The sequence below is a fragment of the Vanellus vanellus genome (assembly GCF_965231255.1).
Source record: "Vanellus vanellus genome assembly, contig: HAP1_SCAFFOLD_1746, whole genome shotgun sequence".
In the NCBI taxonomy this organism is placed as follows: Eukaryota; Metazoa; Chordata; class Aves; order Charadriiformes; family Charadriidae; genus Vanellus; species Vanellus vanellus.
The window spans coordinates 1-24,234 of NW_028128041.1; the positions used below are offsets into that span (position 1 = coordinate 1).

The 24,234-nt window shown below is 61.6% G+C and overlaps 1 protein-coding gene and 1 long non-coding RNA gene across 2 annotated transcripts; both read right to left on the minus strand.

Annotated features, from left to right (window-relative positions):
* Positions 1-6,502: 6,502 nt before the first annotated feature.
* Positions 6,503-12,381, minus strand: TSR2 (TSR2 ribosome maturation factor). Its single transcript, XM_082500615.1, has 5 exons — positions 12,043-12,381; positions 10,667-10,757; positions 9,125-9,216; positions 6,865-7,092; positions 6,503-6,693 (listed from the first exon to the last, which is right to left on the minus strand). Exons 1-5 carry the CDS (start codon positions 12,307-12,309, stop codon positions 6,628-6,630), a joined length of 744 nt encoding a protein of 247 aa, XP_082356741.1. The 5' UTR covers positions 12,310-12,381; the 3' UTR covers positions 6,503-6,627.
* Positions 12,382-17,315: 4,934 nt separating this feature from the next.
* LOC309684750 lies at positions 17,316-18,874 on the minus strand. Its single transcript, XR_014270336.1, has 3 exons — positions 18,801-18,874; positions 18,567-18,638; positions 17,316-17,343 (listed from the first exon to the last, which is right to left on the minus strand). It is a non-coding gene; the product is annotated as an uncharacterized lncRNA (long non-coding RNA).
* Between the last annotated feature and the right edge of the window lie 5,360 nt (positions 18,875-24,234).

Genomic DNA, 24,234 nt, shown 5'->3' on the forward strand with positions numbered 1-24,234 from the left:
GGGTAAAGGGGGAGGTTGGGGGGCTCAGAGGGGGTTGGGGGGGCCATGGGGCAGTTGGGGGGGGACGGGGGGCAGATGGGGGGGGCGAGGGGGCAGTTTGGGGGGTCAATGGGGCAGATAAAGGGGGCGGGGGCAAAAATGGGGGGGTAAAGGGGGAGGTTGGGGTGTTCAGAGGGGGTTGGGGGGCTCAGAGGGGGTTGGGGGGGCCATGGGGCAGTTGGGGGGGACGGGGGGCAGATGGGGGGGGCGGGGGGGCAGTTTTGGGGGGTCAAGGGGGCAGATAAAGGGGGCGGGGGGCAAAAATGGGGGGGTAAAGGGGGAGGTTGGGGGCTCAGAGGGGTTGGGGGGGCCATGGGGCAGTTGGGGGGGGCCGTGGGGCAGTTGGGGGGGGACGGGGGGCAGATGGGGGGGCGGGGGGGCAGTTTGGGGGGTCAATGGGGCAGATAAAGGGGGCGGGGGGCAAAAATAGGGGGGCAAAGGGGGGAGGTTGGGGGGCTCAGAGGGGGTTGGGGGGCAGTTGTGGGGCGCCGTGGGGCAGCCGTGGGTCACCGTGGGGCAGAGGGCCCGTTTTGGGGGGGGTCAATGTGGCAGTTAAAGGGGGGGGGGGGCAAAAATGGGGGGTAAAGGGGAGGGTTGGGGGGCTCAGAGGGGGTTGGGGGGCAGTTGTGGGGCGCCGTGGGGCAGCCGTGGGGCAGTCGTGGGTCACCGTGGGGCAGAGGGCAGTTTTGGGGGGGGTCAATGGGGCAGATAAAGGGGGGGGGGCAAAAATGGGGGGGCAAAGGGGGAGGTTGGGGGGCTCAGAGGGGGTTGGGGGGCAGTTGTGGGGCAGCCGTGGGTCACCGTGGGGCAGAGGGCAGTTTTGGGGGGGTCAATGTGGCAGATAAAGGGGGGGGGGCAAAAATGGGGGGGTAAAGGGGAGGGTTGGGGGGCTCAGAGGGGGTTGGGGGGCAGTTGTGGGGCGCCGTGGGGCAGCCGTGGGGCAGTCGTGGGTCACCGTGGGGCAGAGGGCAGTTTTGGGGGGGGTCAATGGGGCAGATAAAGGGGGGGGGGGCAAAAATGGGGGGGCAAAGGGGGAGGTTGGGGGGCTCAGAGGGGGTTGGGGGGCAGCCGTGGGGCAGCCGTGGGTCACCGTGGGGCAGAGGGCAGTTTTGGGGGGGGTCAATGGGGCAGATAAAGGGGGGGGGGGCAAAAATGGGGGGGCAAAGGGGGAGGTTGGGGGGCTCAGAGGGGGTTGGGGGGCGCCGTGGGGCAGAGGGCAGTTTTGGGGGGGGTCAATGGGGCAGATAAGGGGGGGGGGCAAAAATGGGGGGGCAAAGGGGGTGGTTGGGGGGCTCAGAGGGGGTTGTGGGGCAGCCGTGGGGCAGCCGTGGGTCACCGTGGGGCAGAGGGCAGTTTTGGGGGGGGTCAATGGGGCAGATAAAGGGGGGGGGGCAAAAATGGGGGGGCAAAGGGGGAGGTTGGGGGGCTCAGAGGGGGTTGGGGGGCAGCCGTGGGGCAGCCGTGGGGCAGCCGTGGGTCACCGTGGGGCAGAGGGCAGTTTTGGGGGGGGTCAATGGGGCAGATAAAGGGGGGGGGGGGGCAAAAATGGGGGGGCAAAGGGGGAGGTTGGGGGGCTCAGAGGGGGTGGTGGGGCAGTTGTGGGGCGCCGTGGGGCAGCCGTGGGGCAGCCGTGGGTCTCACCACCAGATGCTCCACCAGGACGCGGGTGGGGACGTCCCCCTCCTCCTCCTCCAACGCCGCCACCGCCTCCAGCGCCGCCGCCAGTCTGCGCACAGCCCGGGGACAGGCGGGGGGACAGACGGACACGGCGGGGACATGTGTGGGGACAGACGGACACGTCAGGGACATGTGTGGGGACAGACGGACACGTCAGGGACATGAGAGGGGACAGACGGACACGGCGGGGACATGAGAGGGGACAGACGGACACGGCAGAGACACACGTGGGGACACAGAGACCCCTCAGGGTCACTTTTGGGGACACAGAGACCCCTCAGGGACACTTTTGGGGACACAGAGACCCCTCAGGGACACTTTTGGGGACACAGAGACCCCCTCAGACCCCTCAGGGACACATTTGGGGACACAGAGACCCCTCAGGGACACATTTGGGGACACAGAGACCCCCTCAGACCCCTCAGGGACACTTTTGGGGACACAGAGACCCCTCAGGGACACTTTTGGGGACACGAAGACCCCTCAGGGACCCCTCAGGGACACTTTTGGGGACACGAAGACCCCTCAGGGACACATTTGGGGACACAGAGACCCCTCAGGGACCCCTCAGGGACACTTTTGGGGACACAGAGAGCCCTCAGGGACACTTTTGGGGACACAGAGACCCCTCAGGGACACATTTGGGGACACAGAGACCCCCTCAGACCCCTCAGGGACACTTTTGGGGACACAGAGACCCCTCAGGGACACTTTTGGGGACACGAAGACCCCTCAGGGACCCCTCAGGGACACTTTTGGGGACACGAAGACCCCTCAGGGACACATTTGGGGACACAGAGACCCCTCAGGGACCCCTCAGGGACACTTTTGGGGACACAGAGAGCCCTCAGGGACACTTTTGGGGACACAGAGACCCCTCAGGAACCCCTCAGGGACACAATTGGGGACACAGAGACCCCTCAGGGACACATTTGGGGACACAGAGACCCCTCAGGGACCCCTCAGGGACACTTTTGGGGACACAGAGACCCCTCAGGGACACTTTTGGGGACACGGAGACCCCTCAGGGACACTTTTGGGGACACGAAGACCCCTCAGGGACCCCTCAGGGACACTTTTGGGGACACAGAGACCCCTCAGGGACACATTTGGGGACACGGAGACCCCTCAGGGACACTTTTGGGGACACGAAGACCCCTCAGGGACCCCTCAGGGACACTTTTGGGGACACAGAGACCCCTCAGGGACACATTTGGGGACACAGAGACCCCTCAGGAACCCCTCAGGGACACATTTGGGGACACAGAGACCCCTCAGGGACACATTTGGGGACACAGAGACCCCTCAGGAACCCCTCAGGGACACATTTGGGGACAGAGAGACCCCTCAGGGACACATTTGGGGACACAGAGACCCCTCAGGGACCCCTCAGGGACACATTTGAGGACACAGAGACCCCTCAGGGACACTTTTGGGGACACGAAACCCCTCAGGGACCCCTCAGAGACACTTTTGGGGACACAGAGACCCCTCAGGGACACTTTTGGGGACACGAAGACCCCTCAGGGACACAATTGGGGACACAGAGACCCCTCAGGGACACCTTTGGGGACACAGAGACCCCTCAGACCCCTCAGGGACACATTTGGGGACACAGAGACCCCTCAGGGACACTTTTGGGGACACGAAGACCCCTCAGGGACACAATTGGGGACACAGAGACCCCTCAGGGACACAATTGGGGACACGAAGACCCCTCAGGGACCCCTCAGGGACACATTTGAGGACATAGAGACCCCTCAGGGACAACTTTGGGGACACAGAGACCCCTCAGGGACACATTTGGGGACACGAAGACCCCTCAGGAACCCCTCAGAGACACATTTGGGGACACGAAGACCACTCAGGGACACTTTTGGGGACACAGAGACCCCTCAGGAACCCCTCAGGGACAAATTTGGGGACACAGAGACCCCTCAGGGACACTTTTGGGGACACAGAGACCCCTCAGGGACACATTTGGGGACACAGAGACCCCTCAGGAACCCCTCAGGGACAAATTTGGGGACACAGAGACCCCTCAGGGACACTTTTGGGGACACAGAGACCCCTCAGGGACACATTTGGGGACACAGAGACCCCTCAGGAACCCCTCAGGGACACTTTTGGGGACACAGAGACCCCCTCAGACCCCTCAGGGACAAATTTGGGGACACAGAGACCCCTCAGGGACACATTTGGGGACACAGAGACCCCTCAGGGACCCCTCAGGGACACTTTTGGGGACACAGAGACCCCTCAGGAACCCCTCAGGGACACTTTTGGGGACACAGAGACCCCTCAGGAACCCCTCAGGGACACTTTTGGGGACACAGAGACCCCTCAGGGACACAATTGGGGACACGGAGACCCCTCAGGGACCCCTCAGGGACACTTTTGGGGACACAGAGACCCCTCAGGGACACAATTGGGGACACGAAGACCCCTCAGGGACACATTTGGGGACACGAAGACCCCTCAGGGACAACTTTGGGGACACAGAGACCCCTCAGGGACCCCTCAGGGACACATTTGGGGACACAGAGACCCCCTCAGACCCCTCAGGGACACAATTGGGGACACGAAGACCCCTCAGGGACACATTTGGGGACACGAAGACCCCCCACAGACCCCGCGGGACCCCTCAGGGACACGGAGACCCCCCCCGTGGGCCCGGCGCCAAGATGGCGGCCGCCCTGAGGTGATGGGGGGGGGGGGGAACACACGACACACCGTTTCCCGCTCACCCGCGCGCGCGCGCCAACCGCTCCGCCGCCATGGCCGCCGCTTCTTCCCGCGCCGCCGCGCCGCCCCGCCCACTCCGCCGGCCGGCGGCCAATCGCCCCCGCGGCACCGCCCACCCCGCCGCTCGGCGGCCAATCGGCCCCGCGGTACCGCCCACCCTCCCGGCCGGCGACCAATCGCCCTCGCGGTACCGCCCACCCTGCCGGCGGCCAATCGCCGCGCGGCACCGCCCGCTCCTCCAGCGGACGGCCAATCGCCGCGCGGCGCCGCCCACCTCGCCGGCCGGCGGCCAATCGCCCCCGCGGCACCGCCCACCCCGCCGGCCGGCGGCCAATCGCCGTCGGGGAAAGGGAGGAGGCCCCGCCCACCCGTTGCCGTGGAGACGCTACCTGAGGCCGCCATTTTGGAAGGGGCGGGGAGAGGGGCCGAACTGGGGTATACTGGGAGGGGTCTGGGCGAGACTGGGATATACTGGGAGGCAATAGGAACGAACTGGGGGGACTGGGATATACTGGGAGGGGACTAGGCTACACTGAGAGGCAATAGGAATAGGCTGGGGGGGGGCACTGGACTATACTGGGGCACACTGGGATGGGATCTGGGTGGCACTGGGCTATAATGGGAGAGGTCTGGGGGGCACTGGGTTATACTGGGCCAGACTGGGAGGGGTCTCAGGGCCTCTGTGGGGAGGGAGGGGGTCTCTATGGGGCAGAGGGGTGTCTATAGGGGTCTCTATAGGGCCGGGGGGGATCTATGGGGCTGAGAGGGGTCTATAGGGGTCTCTATAGGGCTATGGGGGATCTATGGGGCTGAGGGGGGTCTATAGGGGTCTCTATAGGGCTATGGGGGATCTATGGGGCTGAGGGGGGTCTATAGGGGTCTCTATAGGGCCGGGGGGGATCTATGGGGCTGAGGGGGGTCTATAGGGGTCTCTATAGGGCCGGGGGGGATCTATGGGGCTGAGAGGGGTCTATAGGGGTCTCTCTAGGGCCGGGGGGGATCTATGGGGCTGAGGGGGGTCTATAGGGGTCTCTATAGGGCTCTGGGCGATCTATGGGGCAGAGGGCAGTCTATAGGGGTCTCTATAGGGCTATGGGGGATCTATGGGGCTGAGGGGGGTCTATAGGGCCGGGGGAGATCTATGGGGCTGAGGGGGGTCTATAAGGGTCTCTATAGGGCCGGGGGCGATTTATGGGGCTGAGAGGGGTCTATAGGGGTCTCTATAGGGCTATGGGGGATCTATGGGGCTGAGGGGTCTCTATAGGGCCGGGGGGGGATCTATGGGGCAGAGGGCAGTCTATAGGGGTCTCTATAGTGCCGGGGGGGATCTATGGGGCAGAGGGCGGTCTATAGGGGTCTCTATAGGGCTATGGGGGATCTATGGGGCTGAGGGGGGTCTATAAGGGTCTCTATAGGGCCAGGGAGGATCTATGGGGCTGAGGGGGGTCTATAGGGGTCTCTATAGGGCTATGGGGGATCTATGGGGCTGAGGGGTCTCTATAGGGCCGGGGGGGGATCTATGGGGCAGAGGGCAGTCTATAGGGGTCTCTATAGTGCCGGGGGGGATCTATGGGGCAGAGGGCGGTCTATAGGGGTCTCTATAGGGCTATGGGGGATCTATGGGGCTGAGGGGGGTCTATAAGGGTCTCTATAGGGCCAGGGAGGATCTATGGGGCTGAGGGGGGTCTATAGGGGTCTCTATAGGGCTATGGGGGATCTATGGGGCTGAGGGGGGTCTATAGGGGTCTCTATAGGGCCGGGGGGGATCTATGGGGCAGAGGGGGATCTATAGGGGTCTCTATAGGGCTATGGGGGATCTATGGGGCTGAGGGGGGTCTATAGGGGTCTCTATAGGGCCGGGGGGGATCTATGGGGCAGAGGGGGATCTATAGGGGTCTCTATAGGGCTATGGGGGATCTATGGGGCAGAGGGGGGTCTATAGGGGTCTCTATAGGGGTCTCTATAGGGCCGGGGGGGATCTATGGGGCTGAGGGGGATCTATAGTTCCCCCCCCCCCCAAAAAAACACCCCACACATTCCCTTTTCCTGCCCCTCCCCCCCCCAAGGGGGGCGGGGCCTTTATTCCAGCCCCTCCCCCCAGCCGGAGGGGGCGTGGCCGGGGGAGGGCGGGGCAGGGGCGGGGCTGCCCCTCCCCCCCCCCCCCTCTCACCGCCGCCTCTGCACGAGGGTCCACCCGGGGGAGGGGGGAGGGGCGGTCCCGCACTCCATCGCCTGTGGGGGGGGGGGGGGGGGGGAGAGAGAGAGGGGCGGAGTTATGACATCAGCAGCGGCGCCACGCCCACCGCCGCTGACATCATCACTGCCTGACCGCACCCACCCCCCCGCTATGACATCACCGGCCCGGCCCCGCCCCCCCGCGATGACATCACGGCGCCCCCTCACCTCCTCCTCCTCCTCCTCGTCGCTCTCCTCCTCCCCCTCCCCCGCCGCGGGGGGGCGGGGCGGGGCGCGGGGGGGCGGGGCCTGGTCGGGCTCCGCCCCCGGGCGGGCGGCGGCCAGGGCGGCGGTCAGGGCGGGGCCCCGCCGGGCCAACGCCCCCAGCGCCTCCCCCACCCCCCCCGCGTCCCCCCGCCGCGCCCGGGCGAAGAGCGTCACCAGCTCCCGGCTCACCTGCGGGGGGGGGGAACTGGGAGGTACTGGGAGGTACTGGGATATACTGGGAGGGGATGGGGGGGGGGGGGAGGGGCTGAGATGGAGCTGGGAGGGACTGGGAGGGGACTGAGAGGGACTGGGAGGCACTGGGAAGAAACTGGGAGGGACTGGGAGGGGACTGGGAAGGGACTGGGAGGGACTGGGAGGGACTGAGATGGAGCTGGGAGGCACTGGGAGGGACTGGGATATACTGGGAGAGGATGGGGGGGAGGGGCTGAGATGGAGCTGGGAGGGACTGGGAGGGGACTGGGAGGCACTGGGAGGCACTGGGATATACTGGGAGGGGATGGGGCGGGGGCGGGAGGGACTGGGAAGGGACTGGGAAGGACTGGGAGGGGACTGAGAGGCACTGGGAGGCACTGGGAGGGAGTGGGAAGGGACTGGGAGGGACTGGGAAGGGACTGGGAGGGACTGAGATGGAGCTGGGAGGGACTGGGAGGCACTGGGATATACTGGGAGAGGATGGGGGGGAGGGGCTGAGATGGAGCTGGGAGGGACTGGGAGGCACTGGGAGGCACTGGGATATACTGGGAGGGGATGGGGCGGGGGCGGGAGGGACTGGGAAGGGACTGGGAAGGACTGGGAGGGGACTGAGAGGCACTGGGAGGCATTGGGAGGGAGTGGGAAGGGACTGGGAGGGACTGGGAGGGGACTGGGAAGGACTGGGAGGGACTGGGAGGGACTGAGATGGAGCTGGGAGGGACTGGGAGGCACTGGGAGGGACTGGGATATACTGGGACAGGATGGGGGGGAGGGGCTGAGATGGAGCTGGGAGGGACTGGGAGGCACTGGGATATACTGGGAGGGGATGGGGGGGGGGAGGGGCTGAGATGGAGCTGGGAGGGACTGGGAGGGGACTGAGAGGGACTGGGAAGGGACTGGGAGGGACTGGGAGGGACTGAGATGGAGCTGGGAGGGACTGGGATATACTGGGAGAGGATGGGGGGGAGGGGCTGAGATGGAGCTGGGAGGGGACTGGGAGGCACTGGGAGGCACTGGGATATACTGGGAGGGGATGGGGGGGGGGGGGGCTGAGATGGAGCTGGGAGGGACTGGGAGGGGACTGAGAGGGACTGGGAGGCACTGGGAGGGACTGGGAAGGAACTGGGAGGGACTGGGAGGGGACTGGGAGGGACTGGGAGGGACTGGGAAGGGACTGGGAGGGACTGGGAGGCACTGGGAGGGAGTGGGAAGGGACTGGGAGGGACTGGGAGGGACTGGGAAGGGACTGGGAGGGACTGGGAGGGGACTGAGAGGCACTGGGAGGGACTGGGAAGGAACTGGGAGAGACTGGGAAGGACTGGGAAGGGACTGGGAAGGACTGGGACAGACTGGGAGGGGACTGGGAGGGGGCGGGAGGGGTTGAGATGGGACTGGGAGACACTGGGAGGGGCTGAGATAGAGCTGGGAGGGACTGGGAGGCACTGGGAGGGGACTGGGAGAAGCTGAGATGGAACTGGGATGGACTGGGAAGTGACTGGGAGGAGTTGAGATGGGACTGGGACGGACTGGGATGGGGCTGGGAGGGCACTGGGGGGAGACTGGGCGGTACTGGGAGTGACTAGAGGAGACTGGGAGACCACCTGCAGCATACTGTTTCCTACTGGTTTATACTGTTTCCTACTGGTTTATACTGGGAGCTACTGGGAAGGAACTGGGGAGTACTGGGATGGGAGAAGGCTCGCTTTAGGATGGCAAAAGGAGCCCGGGGGGGGTGGGGGTGGGGGAACTGGGCCGTACTGGGAGCGAGTAGAGCAAGCTGGAAGGATACTGGGAGCATAACGCTTCATACTGGTTTATACTGGGAGCTACTGGGAAAGAACCGGGGAGTACCAAGATGGAACAAAACCCACTGTAGGAGACTGATAGGAACCCGGGAAGGAACTGGGCTATACTGGGAGCGACTGGGAGGAGGTGCTAGGAGGCTTTTGGAAGCGTGTGGGTTCCTACTGGTTTATACTGGTTTGTACTGGTTTGTACTGGGCCGCACCTGCCGCAGGCTGCCGTCCTCCACCGCCGTATCGAACTCGTTGTCCATCACCTCCGCCAAAAACTCCTCCACCTCCTCCTCCTCCAGATCCTCTTTTTTTGGGGGGAAATGGGGCGGGGTCGCCCCTCCCAGTCCCTCCCAGTCCCTCCCAGTCCCTCCCAGTAGCTCCCAGTACCACCCAGTTTCCCCCCCAGGGTGAACCAGGAACTGGGGATGTGCGGTCCCTCCGGCCCTATAGAGACTCCTATAGCCCCATAGAGACCCCCCCCCCGCCCCACAGAGGCCCCTCCCAGTATGGCCCAGTATAAACCAGTGCCCCCCCAGACCTTTCCCAGTATCAACCGCTGCTCCTCAGACCCCCTCCCAGTGCCTCCCAGTCTAGCCCAGTGCCCCCCAGAACCCTCCCACTCTAGCCCAGTGTCGCCCAGACCCCCTCCCAGTGCCTCCCAGTATAGCCCAGTGCCCCCCAGACCCCATCCCAGTGCCTCCCAGTATGGCCCAGTGCCCCCCAGTCCCCCTCCCAGTCTAGCTCACTACCCCCCAGACCCCGTCCCAGTGCCTCCCAGTATAACCCAGTGCCCCCCAGACCCCTCCCAGTCTAGCCCAGTGCCCCCCAGACACCCTCCCAGCTCTTCCCAGTATAGCCCAGTGCCCCCCAGACCCCTCCCAGTCTAACCCAGTGCCCCCCAGGCCCCCTCCCAGCGCCTCCCAGTATAACCCAGTGCCCCCCAGACCCCACCCAGTGCCACCCAGAACGCTCCCAGTCTAGCTCACTACCCCCCAGACCCCGTCCCAGTGCCTCCCAGTGCCTCCCAGTATAACCCAGTGCCCCCCAGACCCCCTCCCAGTCTAGCCCAGTGCCCCCCAGAACCCTCCCAGTCTATTCCAGTGCCCCCCAGTCCCCCTCCCAGTGCCACCCAGACCCCTCCCAGTCTAGCTCACTACCCCCCAGACCCCGTCCCAGTGCCTCCCAGTCTAGCCCAGTGCCCCCCAGTCCCCCTCCCAGTATAGCCCAGTGCCCCCTAGACCCCTCCCAGTCTAGCCCAGTGCCCCCCAGACCCCCTCCCAGTGCCTACCAGTATAGCCCAGTGCCCCCCAGTCCCCCTCCCAGTCTAGCCCAGTGCCCCCCAGACCCCTCCCAGTCTAGCCCAGTGCCCCCCCGGCCCCCTCCCAGTGCCTCCCAGTATAGCCCAGTGCCCCCCAAAACCCTCCCAGTCTAGCTCCCTGCCCCCCAGACCCCCTCCCAGTGCCTCCCAGCACCTCCCAGTATAACCCAGTGCCCCCCAGACCCCTCCCAGTCTAACCAGTGCCCCCCCGGCCCCCTCCCAGTGCCTCCCAGTATAGCCCAGTGCCCCCCAGTCCCCCTCCCAGTATAGCCCAGTGCCCCCCAGACCCCTCCCAGTCTAGCCCAGTGCCCCCCCGGCCCCCTCCCAGCGCCTCCCAGTATAACCCAGTGCCTCCCAGACCCCTCCCAGTCTAGCCCAATGCCCCCCAGTCCCCCTCCCAGCGCCTCCCAGTACAGCCCAGTGCCCCCCCCCCCACCATTCTGGCGGAAGAAGTCCTGCAGCGCTCCCGCCAACCAGAGGGCTTTCTCGGGTCCCCGCGGTCCCCCGAAGCCGTGGGCCACCGCCAGCTGCGGGGGAGGGGCGGGGGTGGGGGGCTGTCCCCGCGTCCCCCCCGTGTCCCCACGTCCCCCCCCATGTCCCCACATCCCCCCCCGTGTCCCCATGTCCCCCCACATCCCCATGTCCCCCCCCCGTCCCCCCACATCCCCCCCATGTCCCCCTCCCGTGTCCCAATGTCCCCCCCATGTCCCCATCTCCCCCCGTGTCCCCATGTCCCCCCCGTCCCCCCACATCCCCCCATGTCCCCCCTGTCCCCCCACATCCCCCCCATGTCCCCATCTCCCCCCATGTCCCCCATGTCCCCACGTCCCTCCAAGTCACTGTGTCCCCCCTGTGTCCCCCCATGTCCCCCCCTGTGTCCCCATATCCCCCCACATCCCCCCCGTGTCCCCATGTCCCCCTCCCGTGTCCCCACATCCCCCCCACGTCCCCATGTCCCCCCCCATCCCCATGTCCCCCCCGTGTCCCCATCTCCCCCCCCATGTCCCCATGTCCCCATGTCCCTCCAAGTCACTGTGTCCCCCCCGTGTCCCCCCATGTCCCCCCACGTCCCCCCCATGTCCCCACGTCCCCCCCGTGTCCCCACGTCCCCCCCGTGTCCCCATATCCCCCCCATGTCCCCCCCGTGTCCCCCCATGTCCCCCCAAGTCACTGTCCCCCCCATATCCCCACGTCCCCCCCAGTGTCCCCATATCCCTCCATGTCACTGTGTCCCCCCGTGTCCCCACGTCCCCCCCGTGTGCCCCCATGTCCCCATGTGTCTCCGTCCCCCCCGTGTCCCCACGTCCCCCCCGTGTCCCCCCATGTCCCCCCAAGTCACTGTCCCCCCCATATCCCCACGACCCCCCCGTGTCCCCACATCCCCCCACATGTCCCCCCCGTGTCCCCACGTCCCCCCCACGTCCCCCCGTGTCCCCACGTCCCCTCTATGTCACTGTGTCCCCCCCGTGTCCCCATGTGTCCCCGTCCCACCCTGTCCCCCCCATGTCCCCATGTCCCCCCCAGTGTCCCCACGTCCCTCCATGTCACTGTGTCCCCCCCATGTCCCCCCGTGTCCCCCATGTCCCCACGTCCCCCCTCGTGTCCCCATCCCCCCCATGTCCCCCCCATGTCCCCATATCCCCCCCCTCATCCCCCCCCCCCCATGTCCCCATACCCCCCCCCCCAACCCCCAATTTCCCCCGCGGGCCGCCCCCCCTCACGTCCCCCCCCGTGTCCCCACGTCCCCCCCCCCGGTGTCCCCACGTCCCCCGTCCCCCCCCGTCCCCCCCCCCCGGTGTCGCCGGCGCCCACCTGCAGCGCGGCCCAGCCGCCCAGCACCGCCCGCACCCCCTGCCCGAAGAGACCCCCCGCTTCCTCCAAGCCGGGGGCCGCCATCGCCGCGCATGCGCAGTCCGCCGGGCCGAGCGCCGAGCTCATCGATCCGCCCCCCCCATCCCGAGCGCAGAGAGCGAGCGAGCGATCGATCCACACCGCCGGCAGCGATCGATTGAGCGTCCGCCGCCCATCCGCCGAGCTCATCGATGGAATCGATCCGCCGAGCTCATCGATCGGCCCCATCCGCCGAGCTCATCGATCGGCCCCATCCGCCGAGCTCATGGATGGGAGCGGCCGAAAGGGCAAACAGGCGGGGAGGGGGCGTGGCCAAGAATGGGAGGGGGGGAAAGGAGGCGTGGCTAAAGGCGGGGTGGGCGGGAAAGGACTACAGCTCCCGGCAGCCCCCGCGCGGCGGCGGTCACGTGACGCGGGTGAGCGGGAGGGGCGGGGGGGAGGGAGCGTGTGGGGCTATAGGGGCTATGGGGGGGGAGGGGGGGGATGGAGGGGCTATAGGGGGGTGGGGGGGGTATAGGGGCCATAGGGGCTGCGGCGGGGGGGGGGGGGGGAGCGGAGCGCCCGCGGGGTGGAGGGGATGCGCGGGGGGAGGGGGGGGGATGTATAGGGGCTATAGGGGATGCGGGGGATGTATAGGGGCTATAGGAGGTGTGGGGGATGTATAGGGGCTATAGGGGGCGTGGGGGAGAGGGGGATGTATAGGGGCTATAGGGGATGCGGGGGATGTATAGGGGCTATAGGGGGTGTGGGGGATGTATAGGGGCTATAGGGGGCGTGGGGGAGAGGGGGATGTATAGGGGCTATAGGGGGTGCTGGGGGGAGAGGGGGATGTATAGGGGCTATAGGGGATGCTATGGGGAGAGGGGGATGTATAGGGGCTATAGGGGATGCGGGGGATGTATAGGGGCTATAGGGGGTGTGGGGGAGAGGGGGATGTATAGGGGCTATAGGGGATGCGGGGGATGTATAGGGGCTATAGGGGGTGTGGGGGAGAGGGGGATGTATAGGGCTATAGGGGGCGTGGGGGGATGTACAGGGGCTATAGGGGGTGCTGGGGGGAGGGGGGATGTACAGGGGCTATAGAGGATGCTATGGGGAGAGGGGGATGTATAGGGGCTATAGGGGATGCGGGGAGGGGATGTATAGGGCTATAGGGGATGCTATGGGGAGAGGGGGATGTATAGGGCTATAGGGGGCGTGGGGGGATGTACAGGGGCTATAGGGGATGCTGGGGGGAGAGGGGGATGTATAGGGGCCATAGGGGATGTGGGGAGGGGATGTATAGAGGCTATAGAGGATGCTATGGGGAGAGGGGGATGTATAGGGGCTATAGGGAGTGCGGGGGGATGTACAGGGACTATAGGGGGCGTGGGGGAGAGGGGGATGTATAGGGGCTATAGGGGATGCGGGGAGGGGATGTATAGGGCTATAGGGGGTGTGGGGGAGAGGGGGATGTATAGGGCTATAGGGAGTGCTATGGGGAGAGGGGGATGTATAGGGGCTATAGGGGGCGTGGGGTGATGTAAAGGGGCTATAGGGGGTGCTGGGGGGAGAGGGGGATGTATAGGGGCCATAGGGGATGCGGGGAGGGGATGTATAGAGGCTATAGAGGATGCTATGGGGAGAGGGGGATGTATAGGGGCTATAGGGAGTGCGGGGGGATGTACAGGGGCTATAGGGGGTGCTGGGGGGGAGGGGGGATGTACAGGGGCTATAGAGGATGCTATGGGGAGAGGGGGATGTATAGGGGCTATAGGGGATGCGGGGAGGGGATGTATAGGGCTATAGGGGATGCTGGGGGGAGAGGGGGATGTATAGGGGCTATAGGGGGCGTGGGGTGATGCACAGGTGCTATAGGGGGTGCTGGGGGGGAGGGGGGGATGTATAGGGGCTATAGGGAGTGCGGGGGGATGTACAGGGGCTATAGGGGGCGTGGGGGAGAGGGGGATGTATAGGGGCTATAGGGGATGCGGGGAGGCGATGTATAGGGCTATAGGGGGTGCTGGGGGGAGAGGGGGATGTATAGGGGCTATAGGGGATGCGGGGGATGTATAGGGGCTATAGGGGGCGTGGGGGAGAGGGGGATGTATAGGGGCTATAGGGGATGCGGGGAGGGGATGTATAGGGCTATAGGGGGTGCTGGGGGGAGAGGGGGATGTATAGGGCTATAGGGGGTGCTGGGGGGAGAGGGGGATGTATAGGGCTATAGGGGATGTGGGGGACATACAGGGGCTATAGGGGATGTGGGGCCCGAGGTGCCTATAGGGGCTGTGGGGGGACGCAGAGGCTATAGGGGCTGTGGGGGTACAGGGGGTCTATAGGGGGTACCCGGGACCTATAGGGTGGGGGGGGTGGGGGGTGCATGGGATCTATAGGGGGCTATAGGGGGGTGCACAGGATCTATAGGGGCGGGGGGGGGGGGGCGCCGGGGGGTCTATAGGGGCCTATAGGGGCTATAGGGGGCGGGGCTACACCCCCCGGGTACCTATAGACCCCACAGCGGGTGGGCGGGGCCAGGGGGGACCTATAGGATCTATAGGGGAAGGGGGGGGGGGGAGGCGCGACTTAATTAACCCCTCCCCTTTAATTAACCCCTCCCCTTTAATTAACCCCTCCCCCACTTAATTAATTCCTCTCCCCCTTAATTAACCCCCCTCCCCATTAACCCCTTAATTAACCCCCTTAATTAACTCCTCCCCCTTAATTAACTCCCTCCCCTATTAACCCCTCCCCCTTTAATTAACCCCTCCCTCTTAATTATCACCCCTCCCCCCTAATTACCCCCCCCCCTTAAGGTGGAAACCTAATTTGGGGACAAAACTCTAAATTTTGGGTGGGGACCTCCTAATTTTGGGTGTGGACCCCCTAATTTTGGGTGGGGACCTCCTAATTTTGGGTGGAAACCTCTTAATTTTGGGTGGGGACCTCCTAATTTGGGGTGGGGACCTCCTAATTTTGGGTGGGGACCTCTTAATTTAGGGTGGAAACCTCTTAATTTAGGGTGGAAACCTCCTAATTTGGGGTGTGGACCTCCTAATTTGGGGTGTGGACCCCCTAATTTTGAGTGGGGACCTCCTAATTTTGGGTGGGGACCTCCTAATTTGAGGTGAAACCTCCTAATTTTGGGTGGAAACCTCTTAATTTTGGGTGGAAACCTCCTAATTTTGGGTGGGGACCTCCAAATTTCGGGTGAAACCTCTTAATTTTGGGTGGGGACCTCCTAATTTTGGGTGGGGACCTCTTAATTTAGGGTGGAAACCTCTTAATTTAGGGTGGAAACCTCCTAATTTTGGGTGTGGACCTCCTAATTTTGGGTGAGGACCTCCAAATTTTGGGTGAGGACCTCCAAATTTCGGGTGAAACCTCCTAATTTTGGGTGGGGACCTCCTAATTTTGGGTGGGGACCTCCTAATTTAGGGTGGAAACCTCTTAATTTCAGGTGAAACCTCTTAATTTTGGGTGGGGACCTCCTAATTTAGGGTGGAAACCTCCTAATTTTGGGTGGGGACCTCCTAATTTTGGGTGTGGACCTCCTAATTTTGGGTGGAAACCTCCTAATTTTGGGTGTGGACCTCCTAATTTTGGGTGGAAACCTCCTAATTTCGGGTGAAACCTCCTAATTTCGGGTGAAACCTCCTAATTTTGGGTGGGGACCTCTTAATTTTGGGTGGGGACCTCTTAATTTTGGGTGGAAAACTCTTAATTTTGGGTGGAAACCTCTTAATTTTGGGCGGGGACTTCTTAATTTTGGGTGGACACCTCCTAATTTCGGGGTTCCCCCCCCCCCCAGAGCACCCCACTATTCGGCGGCGACGGGGTCAACCATGGCCACCGATTCGGGGGTCCCCGAAATCGCCGCGTCCCCACCGAAACGCTTCTTCCGGAAGAGCGTGGAATTGTTGGATGAAGAAGATCGGGGTCCACCTCGAGAAGACGTGGAATACCGCGAGGATCCCGAGTTTCGGGGGGCGGCCAAATTTGGGGGGGCCGTCGGGGGGAGGGAGGAGGTGGAAGAAGAAGCGGAGATGAAGGCGGTGGCCACCTCTCCGGGCGGAAGGTTCCTCAAGTTCGACATCGAGTTGGGGCGAGGAGCCTTCAAGACGGTCTTCAAGGGCTTCGACACCGATACCTGGGTGGAGGTGGCCTGGTGCGAGCTGCAGGTGAGCCCCAAAAGGTGGGCGGGGCCCCCACGGCGGGCGCGGCCCTTCGTCAAGGGGGTGGGGGCGTTAGGAAGGCGGGCGGGGACCGAAATTCCTCTCGGAGGTGGGGGCGAGTCACCAGGTCTCCGTCAACCCCGGGGGGTCGGCCCAAGAAATTCGGTTTGAGGTTCTCCCCCAAATTCGCGACACCCCAAAATTCAGCCCTGGAGCCAACGGGTGGTCCTCAGAATGATCTTGAGAGGCTTCCAAGGTCAATGACACCCCAAAAGTCATCATGAACCCAATGGTTGGTCCCTCAAACTCATCATGAACATCTTCCAAAGTCCATGACACCCCAAAAGTCATCATGAACCCAACACCTGAACCATCAAACTCATCATGAACCTCTTCCAAAGTCAATGACACCCCAAAAATCATCATGAACCCAATGGTTGGTCCCTCAAACTCATCATGAACCTCTTCCAAAGTCCATGACACCCCAAAAATCATCATGAACCCAATGGTTGGACCCTCAAACTCATCATGAACCTCTTCCAAAGTCCATGACACCCCAAAAATCATCATGAACCCAATGGTTGGTCCCTCAAACTCATTTTGAACCTCTTCAAGGTCAATGACACCCCAAAAGTCATTATGAACCCACCAGTTGGTCCCTCCATCTCATTTTGAACCTCTTCAAGGTCAATGACACCCCAACAGTCATCATGAACCCAATGGTTGGTCCCTCAAAATCATCATGAACATCTTCCAAAGTCCATGACACCCCCAAAATCATCATGAACCCAATGGTTGGTCCCTCAAACTCATCTAGAACATCTTCCAAAATCCATGACACCCCAAAAGTCATCATGAACCCAACAGTTGGACACTCAAATTGATCTTGAGAGGCTTCCACGGTCAATGACACCCCAAAAGTCATCATGAACCCAATGGTTGGTCCCTCAAACTCATCATGAACATCTTCCAAAGTCAATGACACCCCAAAAGTCATCATGAACCCAACACTTGAACCATCAAACTCATCTGGAACCCCTTCCACGGTCAATGACACCCCAAAAGTCATCATGAACCCAATGGTTGGTCCCTCAAACTCATCTTGAACCTCTTCCAAAGTCCATGACACCCCAAAAGTCATCATGAACCCAACACCTGAACCATCAAACTCATCATGAACCTCATCCAAAGTCAATGACACCCCAAAAGTCATCATGAACCCAATGGTTGGTCCCTCAAACTCATCATGAACATCTTCCAAAGTCAATGACACCCCAAAAGTCATCATGAACCCAATGGTTGGTCCCTCAAACTCATCATGAACATCTTCCAAAGTCAATGACACCCCAAAAGTCATCATGAACCCAATAGTTGGTCCCTCAAACTCATCTAGAACATCTTCCAAAGTCCATGACACCCCCAAAATCATCATGAACCCAATGGTTGGTCCCTCAAACTCATCATGAACGTCTTCGAAAGTCCATGACACCCCAAAAGTCATCATGAACCCAACACTTGAACCATCAAACTCATCATGAACCTCTTCCAAAGTCCATGACACCCCCAAAATCATCATGAACCCAACACCTGAACCATCAAACTCATCATGAACCTCATCCAAAGTCAATGACACCCCCAAAATCATCATGAACCCAATGGTTAGTCCCTCAAACTCATCTAGAACATCTTCCAAAGTCCATGAAACCCCAAAAGTCATCATGAACCCAATGGTTGGTCCCTCAAACTCATCATGAACCTCTTCCAAAGTCCATGACACCCCAAAAGTCATCATGAACCCAATGGTTGGTCCCTCAAACTCATCTAGAACATCTTCCAAAATCCATGACACCCAAAAAGTCATCATGAACCCAACAGTTGGACACTCAAATTGATCTTGAGAGGCTTCCAAGGTCAATGACACCCCAAAAGTCATCATGAACCCAATGGTTGGTCCCTCAAACTCATCATGAACCGCTTCCAAAGTCCATGACACGCCCAAAATCATCATGAACCCAATGGTTGGTCCCTCAAACTCATTTTGAACCTCTTCAAGGTCAATGACACCCCAAAAGTCATCATGAACCCAACACTTGAACCATCAAACTCATCTAGAACACCTTCCAAGGTCAATGACACCCCAAAATTCACCCATGAACCCAACATTTGACCCATCAAACTCATTTTGAACCTCTTCCAAAGTCCATGACACCCCAAAAGTCATTATGAACCCACCGGTTGGTCCCTCAAACTCATCTTGAGCCTCTCCCAAGGTCAATGACCCCCCAAAATACACCATGAACCCACCAGTTGGTCCCTCAAAGTCATTTGAACCTCTCCCAAGGTCAATGACCCCCCAAAATTCACCATGAACCCACCGGTTGGTCCCTCAAACTCATCTTGAACCTCTCCCAAGGTCCTTGAACCTCTCCCAAGGTCAATGACACCCCAAAATACACCATGAACCCACCGGTTGGTCCCTCAAAGTCATTCGAACCTCTTCCAAGGTCAACGACACCCCAAAATTCATCATGAACCCACCGGTTGGTCCCTCAAAGTCATTTGAACCTCTTCCAAGGTCAATGACCCCCCAAAATTCACCATGAACCCACCGGTTGGTCCCTCAAACTCATCTTGAACCTCTCCCAAGGTCCTTGAACCTCTCCCAAGGTCAATGACCCCCCAAAATTCATCGTTAACCCACCAGTTGGTCCCTCAAAGTCATTTGAACCTCTTCCAAGGTCCTTGAACCTCTTCCAAGGTCAACGACACCCCAAAATTCATCATGAACCCAACGCTTGGCCCCTCCACCTCACCGATCCCCTCCTCACCCCCTTCCACCTCCTCGCCGCGTCCCACCTCCGCTTCTCCAAAGCCCTTCGAGTTGGGGGTGGCTTTGATGTTGTCTTCTCCTCCTTCTCCCTTCCCAACTCCCCCCCCCCCCCGACCTCCACCAGGACCGCAAGTTGACCAAGGTGGAGCAACAACGGTTCAAGGAGGAAGCGGAGATGCTGAAGGGGTTGCAGCACCCCAACATCGTCCGCTTCTACGACTCTTGGGAGTCCACGGTCAAGGGCAAGAAGTGCATCGTCCTCGTCACCGAGCTCATGACCTCCGGCACCCTCAAGACGTGAGTGAGGTGGCCTTTTGGTGGCCCACAAGTAGGGGCGAGGTGGGGGGGGAGGAAGCCCAGGAGATACTGGTGGGTCATCCTCTCCACCAGGTATCTCAAGAGGTTCAAGGTGATGAAGCCCAAGGTGTTACGGAGTTGGTGTCGGCAGATCTTGAAGGGTCTCCACTTTCTCCACACCCGGACGCCGCCCATCATCCACCGGGACCTCAAATGCGACAACATCTTCATCACCGGTCCCACCGGTTCCGTCAAGATCGGCGATTTGGGTTTGGCCACCCTCATGAGGACCTCCTTCGCCAAAAGCGTCATCGGTAAGAGGCGGCGCGCCCAAAGGTGACCCCGCGGGGGTGACGGTGGGGGTGACGGGGACGGGACACATGAGACGTTTCTCCATCTTCCGTAGGAACGCCGGAATTTATGGCGCCGGAGATGTACGAGGAACGTTACGACGAATCGGTGGACGTCTACGCCTTCGGCATGTGCATGTTGGAGATGGGCACCTCCGAATATCCCTACTCGGAATGTCAAAACGCCGCACAAATCTACCGCAAAGTCACCAGCGTGGGTGTCCCCGTCCCCGAGGCGGTGGCATCACCGTCATCCGCGTCCCAACCGCGGTGGTGACATCATCACCGACGTTCCTTCTTGTAGGGCATCAAGCCGGCAAGTTTTGAGAAGGTGACGGACCCGGAGGTGAAGGAGATCATCGAAGGGTGCATCCGGCAGAACAAGGCGGAGAGGTGGGAGATGTCCAGGTGGAGATGTCCCCCACCGCGGGGGTGACACCGGCCACGTTGACCACGCCCCCTCCATCCGTAGGCTCTCCATCCGGGACTTGTTGAACCACGCGTTCTTCGCCGAGGACACGGGGTTACGGGTGGAGTTGGCGGAAGACGACGGCGGTCTCGATACCTCTTTGGCGCTTCGGCTTTGGGTGGAGGATCCCAAAAAGTTGAAGGGGAAGCACAAGGACAACGAAGCCATCGAGTTCAGCTTCAACCTGGAGGCCGATGTCCCCGAGGAGGTGGCCTACGAGATGGTGAGAGGCACCAGGGGGTGGTGGTGGGGGGGGGACCCCAAAACTCCTCTGGGGTCGGACCCTCCAGCTTGTCTTGAACCTCTCCGAGGTCAACGAAGCTCCAAAATTGACCGTGAACCCAACGGTTTGACCCTCAAGCTCATCTTGGACCTCTTCCGAAGTCCATGGCACCCCAAAATTGACCACGAACCCAACGGTTGACCTCTCAAACTCATCTTGAACCTCTTCCAAAACCCATGACACCCCAAAATACATCATGAACCCGTTAGTCGGAGGCTCAAACTCATCTTTAATCTCTTCCAAAGCCAATGATTCCCCCCAAATTCCCCATGAACCCCCCGGTTGGTCCCTCAAATTCATCTGGAACCTCTTCCAAAGTCCATGACACCCCAAAATTCACCCATGGACCCAACAGTTGAGCCATCAAACTCATCTTGAACCCCTTCCAAGGTCTCTGAGAGCCCAAATTCCCCCACGAACCCACCGGTTGGTCCCTCAAATTCATCTGGAACCTCTTCCAACCCAACAATCCCCCGAAAATCACCATGAACCCAACACCTGACCCATCAAACTCATCTTGAACCCCTTCCAAGGTCAATGACACCCCAAAATTCACCATGAACCCCCCGGTTGGTCCCTCAAACTCATCTTGAACCTCTCCCAAGGTCAATGACCCCCCAAAATACACCATGAACCCCCCGGTTGGTCCCTCAAACTCATCTTGAACCTCTTCCAAGGTCAATGACACCCCAAAGTTCACCATGAACCCCCCAGTTGGTCCTCAAACTCATCTTGAACCTCTTCCAAGGTCCTTGAACTACTCTCAAGGTCAATGACCCCCCAAAATTCACCATGAACCCACCGCTTGGTCCCTCAAACTCATCTTGAACCTCTCCCAAGGTCAATGACCCCCCAAAATTCACCATGAACCCACCGGTTGGTCCCTCAAACTCATCTTGAACCTCTTCCAAGGTCCTTGAACCTCTTCCAAGGTCAATGACACCCCAAAATTCACCATGAACCCCCCGGTTGGTCCCTCAAACTCATCTTGAACCTCTCCCAAGGTCAATGACCCCCCAAAATTCACCATGAACCCACCGCTTGGTCCCTCAAACTCATCTTGAACCTCTCCCAAGGTCAATGACCCCCCAAAATTCACCATGAACCCACCAGTTGGTCCCTCAAACTCATCTTGAACCTCTTCCAAGGTCCTTGAACCTCTTCCAAGGTCAATGACCCCCCAAAATTCACCATGAACCCCCCGGTTGGTCCCTCAAACTCATCTTGAACCTCTTCCAAGGTCAATGACACCCCAAAATTCACCATGAACCCCCCGGTTGGTCCCTCAAACTCATCTTGAACCTCTTCCAAGGTCCTTGAACCTCTTCCAAGGTCAATGACACCCCAAAATTCACCATGAACCCCCCGGTTGGTCCCTCAAACTCATCTTGAACCTCTTCCAAGGTCCTTGAACCTCTTCCAAGGTCAATGACACCCCAAAATTCACCATGAACCAACCAGTTGGTCCCTCAAACTCATCTTGAACCTCTCCCAAAGCCAACAGTTCTCCAAGTTCTCCGCCACCTGCTCCCCGTGGACACCCCGTTTTCTCCCTCCCCACCTCCCAACCAGGTGAAATCCGGTTTCTTCCACGAGAGCGACTCCAAAGCCGTCGCCAAATCCATCCGGGACCGCTTGACGTTGGTGAAGAAGACGCGGGAGAAGAAACAAGCCGAAGGTCGAGGGGGCCCCGAAAACGAGGACACCGAGGTGGACCAACACGTCCGGCAGCAGCTTCTCCGCCAACAACCCCCCAACGCCGGTGAGACCCCCAACTTCCACCCCACGGCTGGTGGCCCCCTCCAAAATTGCTCACTCCCGGTTGCTCCTCAGCAGCTGACGGCTTCTTGGAGAACAATCCCATCGCAGATGTCACCCGCGGCGTCACCGGAGCGCCCGAGCCCGCGCCGCAGCTCCTCGGGTGCTACCAAGGAGGGTCACCAGGACCTCCCCAAGATGGGGCGTCCCCAACGTGTGGCCGTCCCGTCCCCTCGCAGGTAAGTCCCCGTCGCGCCGAGGTGGGTTGGGGACAATGGGACCACCTCCCGGCGCAGCAACTTGACCAACAGGTCACCTACGGGGCGGAGGGGACAGCGATGGATGTCACCGGAGGTGCCACCACGGCGGCGCCGGAGCCACCCGGCGTTGACGGAGAGCCGGGGGTCGGTGTGACGCAGAGTCACGGGATGTCATCGGTGGCGGTGGCACGGCTGCAGCCGGCGCCCGGAGCGCCGGGTCCGGTGATGGCACCGGTGGCACCTGGGGGGCAGCTGTCACTGGGGATGCCACCATCAACTGGGATGCCACCACCAACCGGGATGCCACCATCAACTGGGATGCCACCAGCTCCAGGGATGCCACCACCAGCTGGGGTGCCACCAGGTCCAGGAATGCCACCACCAATGGAGATGCCACCACCAGGTGGGATGCCACCAGGACCAGGGATGCCACCACCAACTGGGATGCCACCAGGTCCAGGAATGCCACCACCAGGTCCAGGGATGGCACCACCAGGTCCAGGGATGCCACCAGGTCCGGGGATGCCACAATCAACTGGGATGCCACCGGCCCTGGGGATGCCACTACCAGCTGGGGTGCCACCAGCTCCAGGGATGCCACTAGGTCCAGGGATGCCACCACCAACTGGGATGCCACCAGCTCCAGGGATGCCACCAGCTCCAGGAATGCCACCACCAACCGGGATGCCACCACCAACCGGGATGCCACCAGCACCAGGAATGCCACCAGCTGCTGGGATGCCACCACCAGCTGCTGGGATGCCACCAGCCCTGGGGATGCCACCACCAACTGGGGTGGCACCAGTTCCAGGGATGCCACCAGCCCAAGGGATGCCACCACCTATGGCAATGCCACCAGCCCAGGGGCTGCCACCAGCTCCAGGGATGTCACCAGCTCCAGGGTTGCCACCACAGCTGGTGCCCACCATGCAGCCACCAGCTCTGGGGATGCCACCAGCTCCAGGGATGCCACCAACCATGGGGATGCCACCTCCACCTGGGATGCCACCACCTGTGGGGATGCCACCACTCTCCGGAATGCCACCAGCTCCAGGGATGGCACCAACCATGGGGATGCCACCTCCTTCCGGGATGCCACCTCCATCTGGGATGCCACCAGCAGTGGGGATGCCACCACCACCAGCTGGGATGCCACCAGCTCAAGGGATGCCACCAGCCCAAGGGATGCCACCACCAGCTGGGATGCCACCACTACCAGCTGGGATGCCACCAACCATGGGGATGCCACCAACCATGGGGATGCCACCAGCTCCGGGGATGCCACCAGCTGTGGGGATGCCACCACCACCACCATCTGGGGTGCCACCAGCCCAAGGGATGCCACCAGCCCAAGGGATGCCACCACCATCTGGGATGCCACCAGCCCCAGGGATGCCACCAGCTCAAGGGATGCCACCACCATCTGGGGTGCCACCAGCCCCAGGGATGCCACCAGCCGTGGGGATGCCACCAGCCATGGGGATGCCACCACCCTCTGCGATGCCACCACCATCCGGGCTGCCACCACCACCATCAGGGATGTCCCCAACCCCGGGGATGCCACCAACCATGGGGCTGCCACCCGCCCCGCTGGTGCCACCCCCCCCTCTCCCCACCCTCCCACCCGAAGAACCGTCCCCTCACCCCGATCCCCCCACCGGTGCCACCAACCCCCCGGACCTCCCACCTTTTCTCCGTGTCCCCGAGGCCACTGTTGTCCCCGATCCCTCCGGTGCCAAACCCGACCGCGTC

Bases quoted from the DNA above. Each gene is read 5' to 3' on its own strand.
- TSR2 (XM_082500615.1), bottom strand. From the start codon at position 12,309: ATGGGGCCGATCGATGAGCTCGGCGGATCGATTCCATCGATGAGCTCG. The intron at 9,217-10,666 runs GTGGGGGGGGGG...CCCCAAAAAAAG, and splicing joins GGACTTCTTCCGCCAGAATG to AGGATCTGGAGGAGGAGGAG. The intron at 7,093-9,124 runs GTGCGGCCCAGT...CCCCCCCCGCAG, and splicing joins AGGACGGCAGCCTGCGGCAG to GTGAGCCGGGAGCTGGTGAC.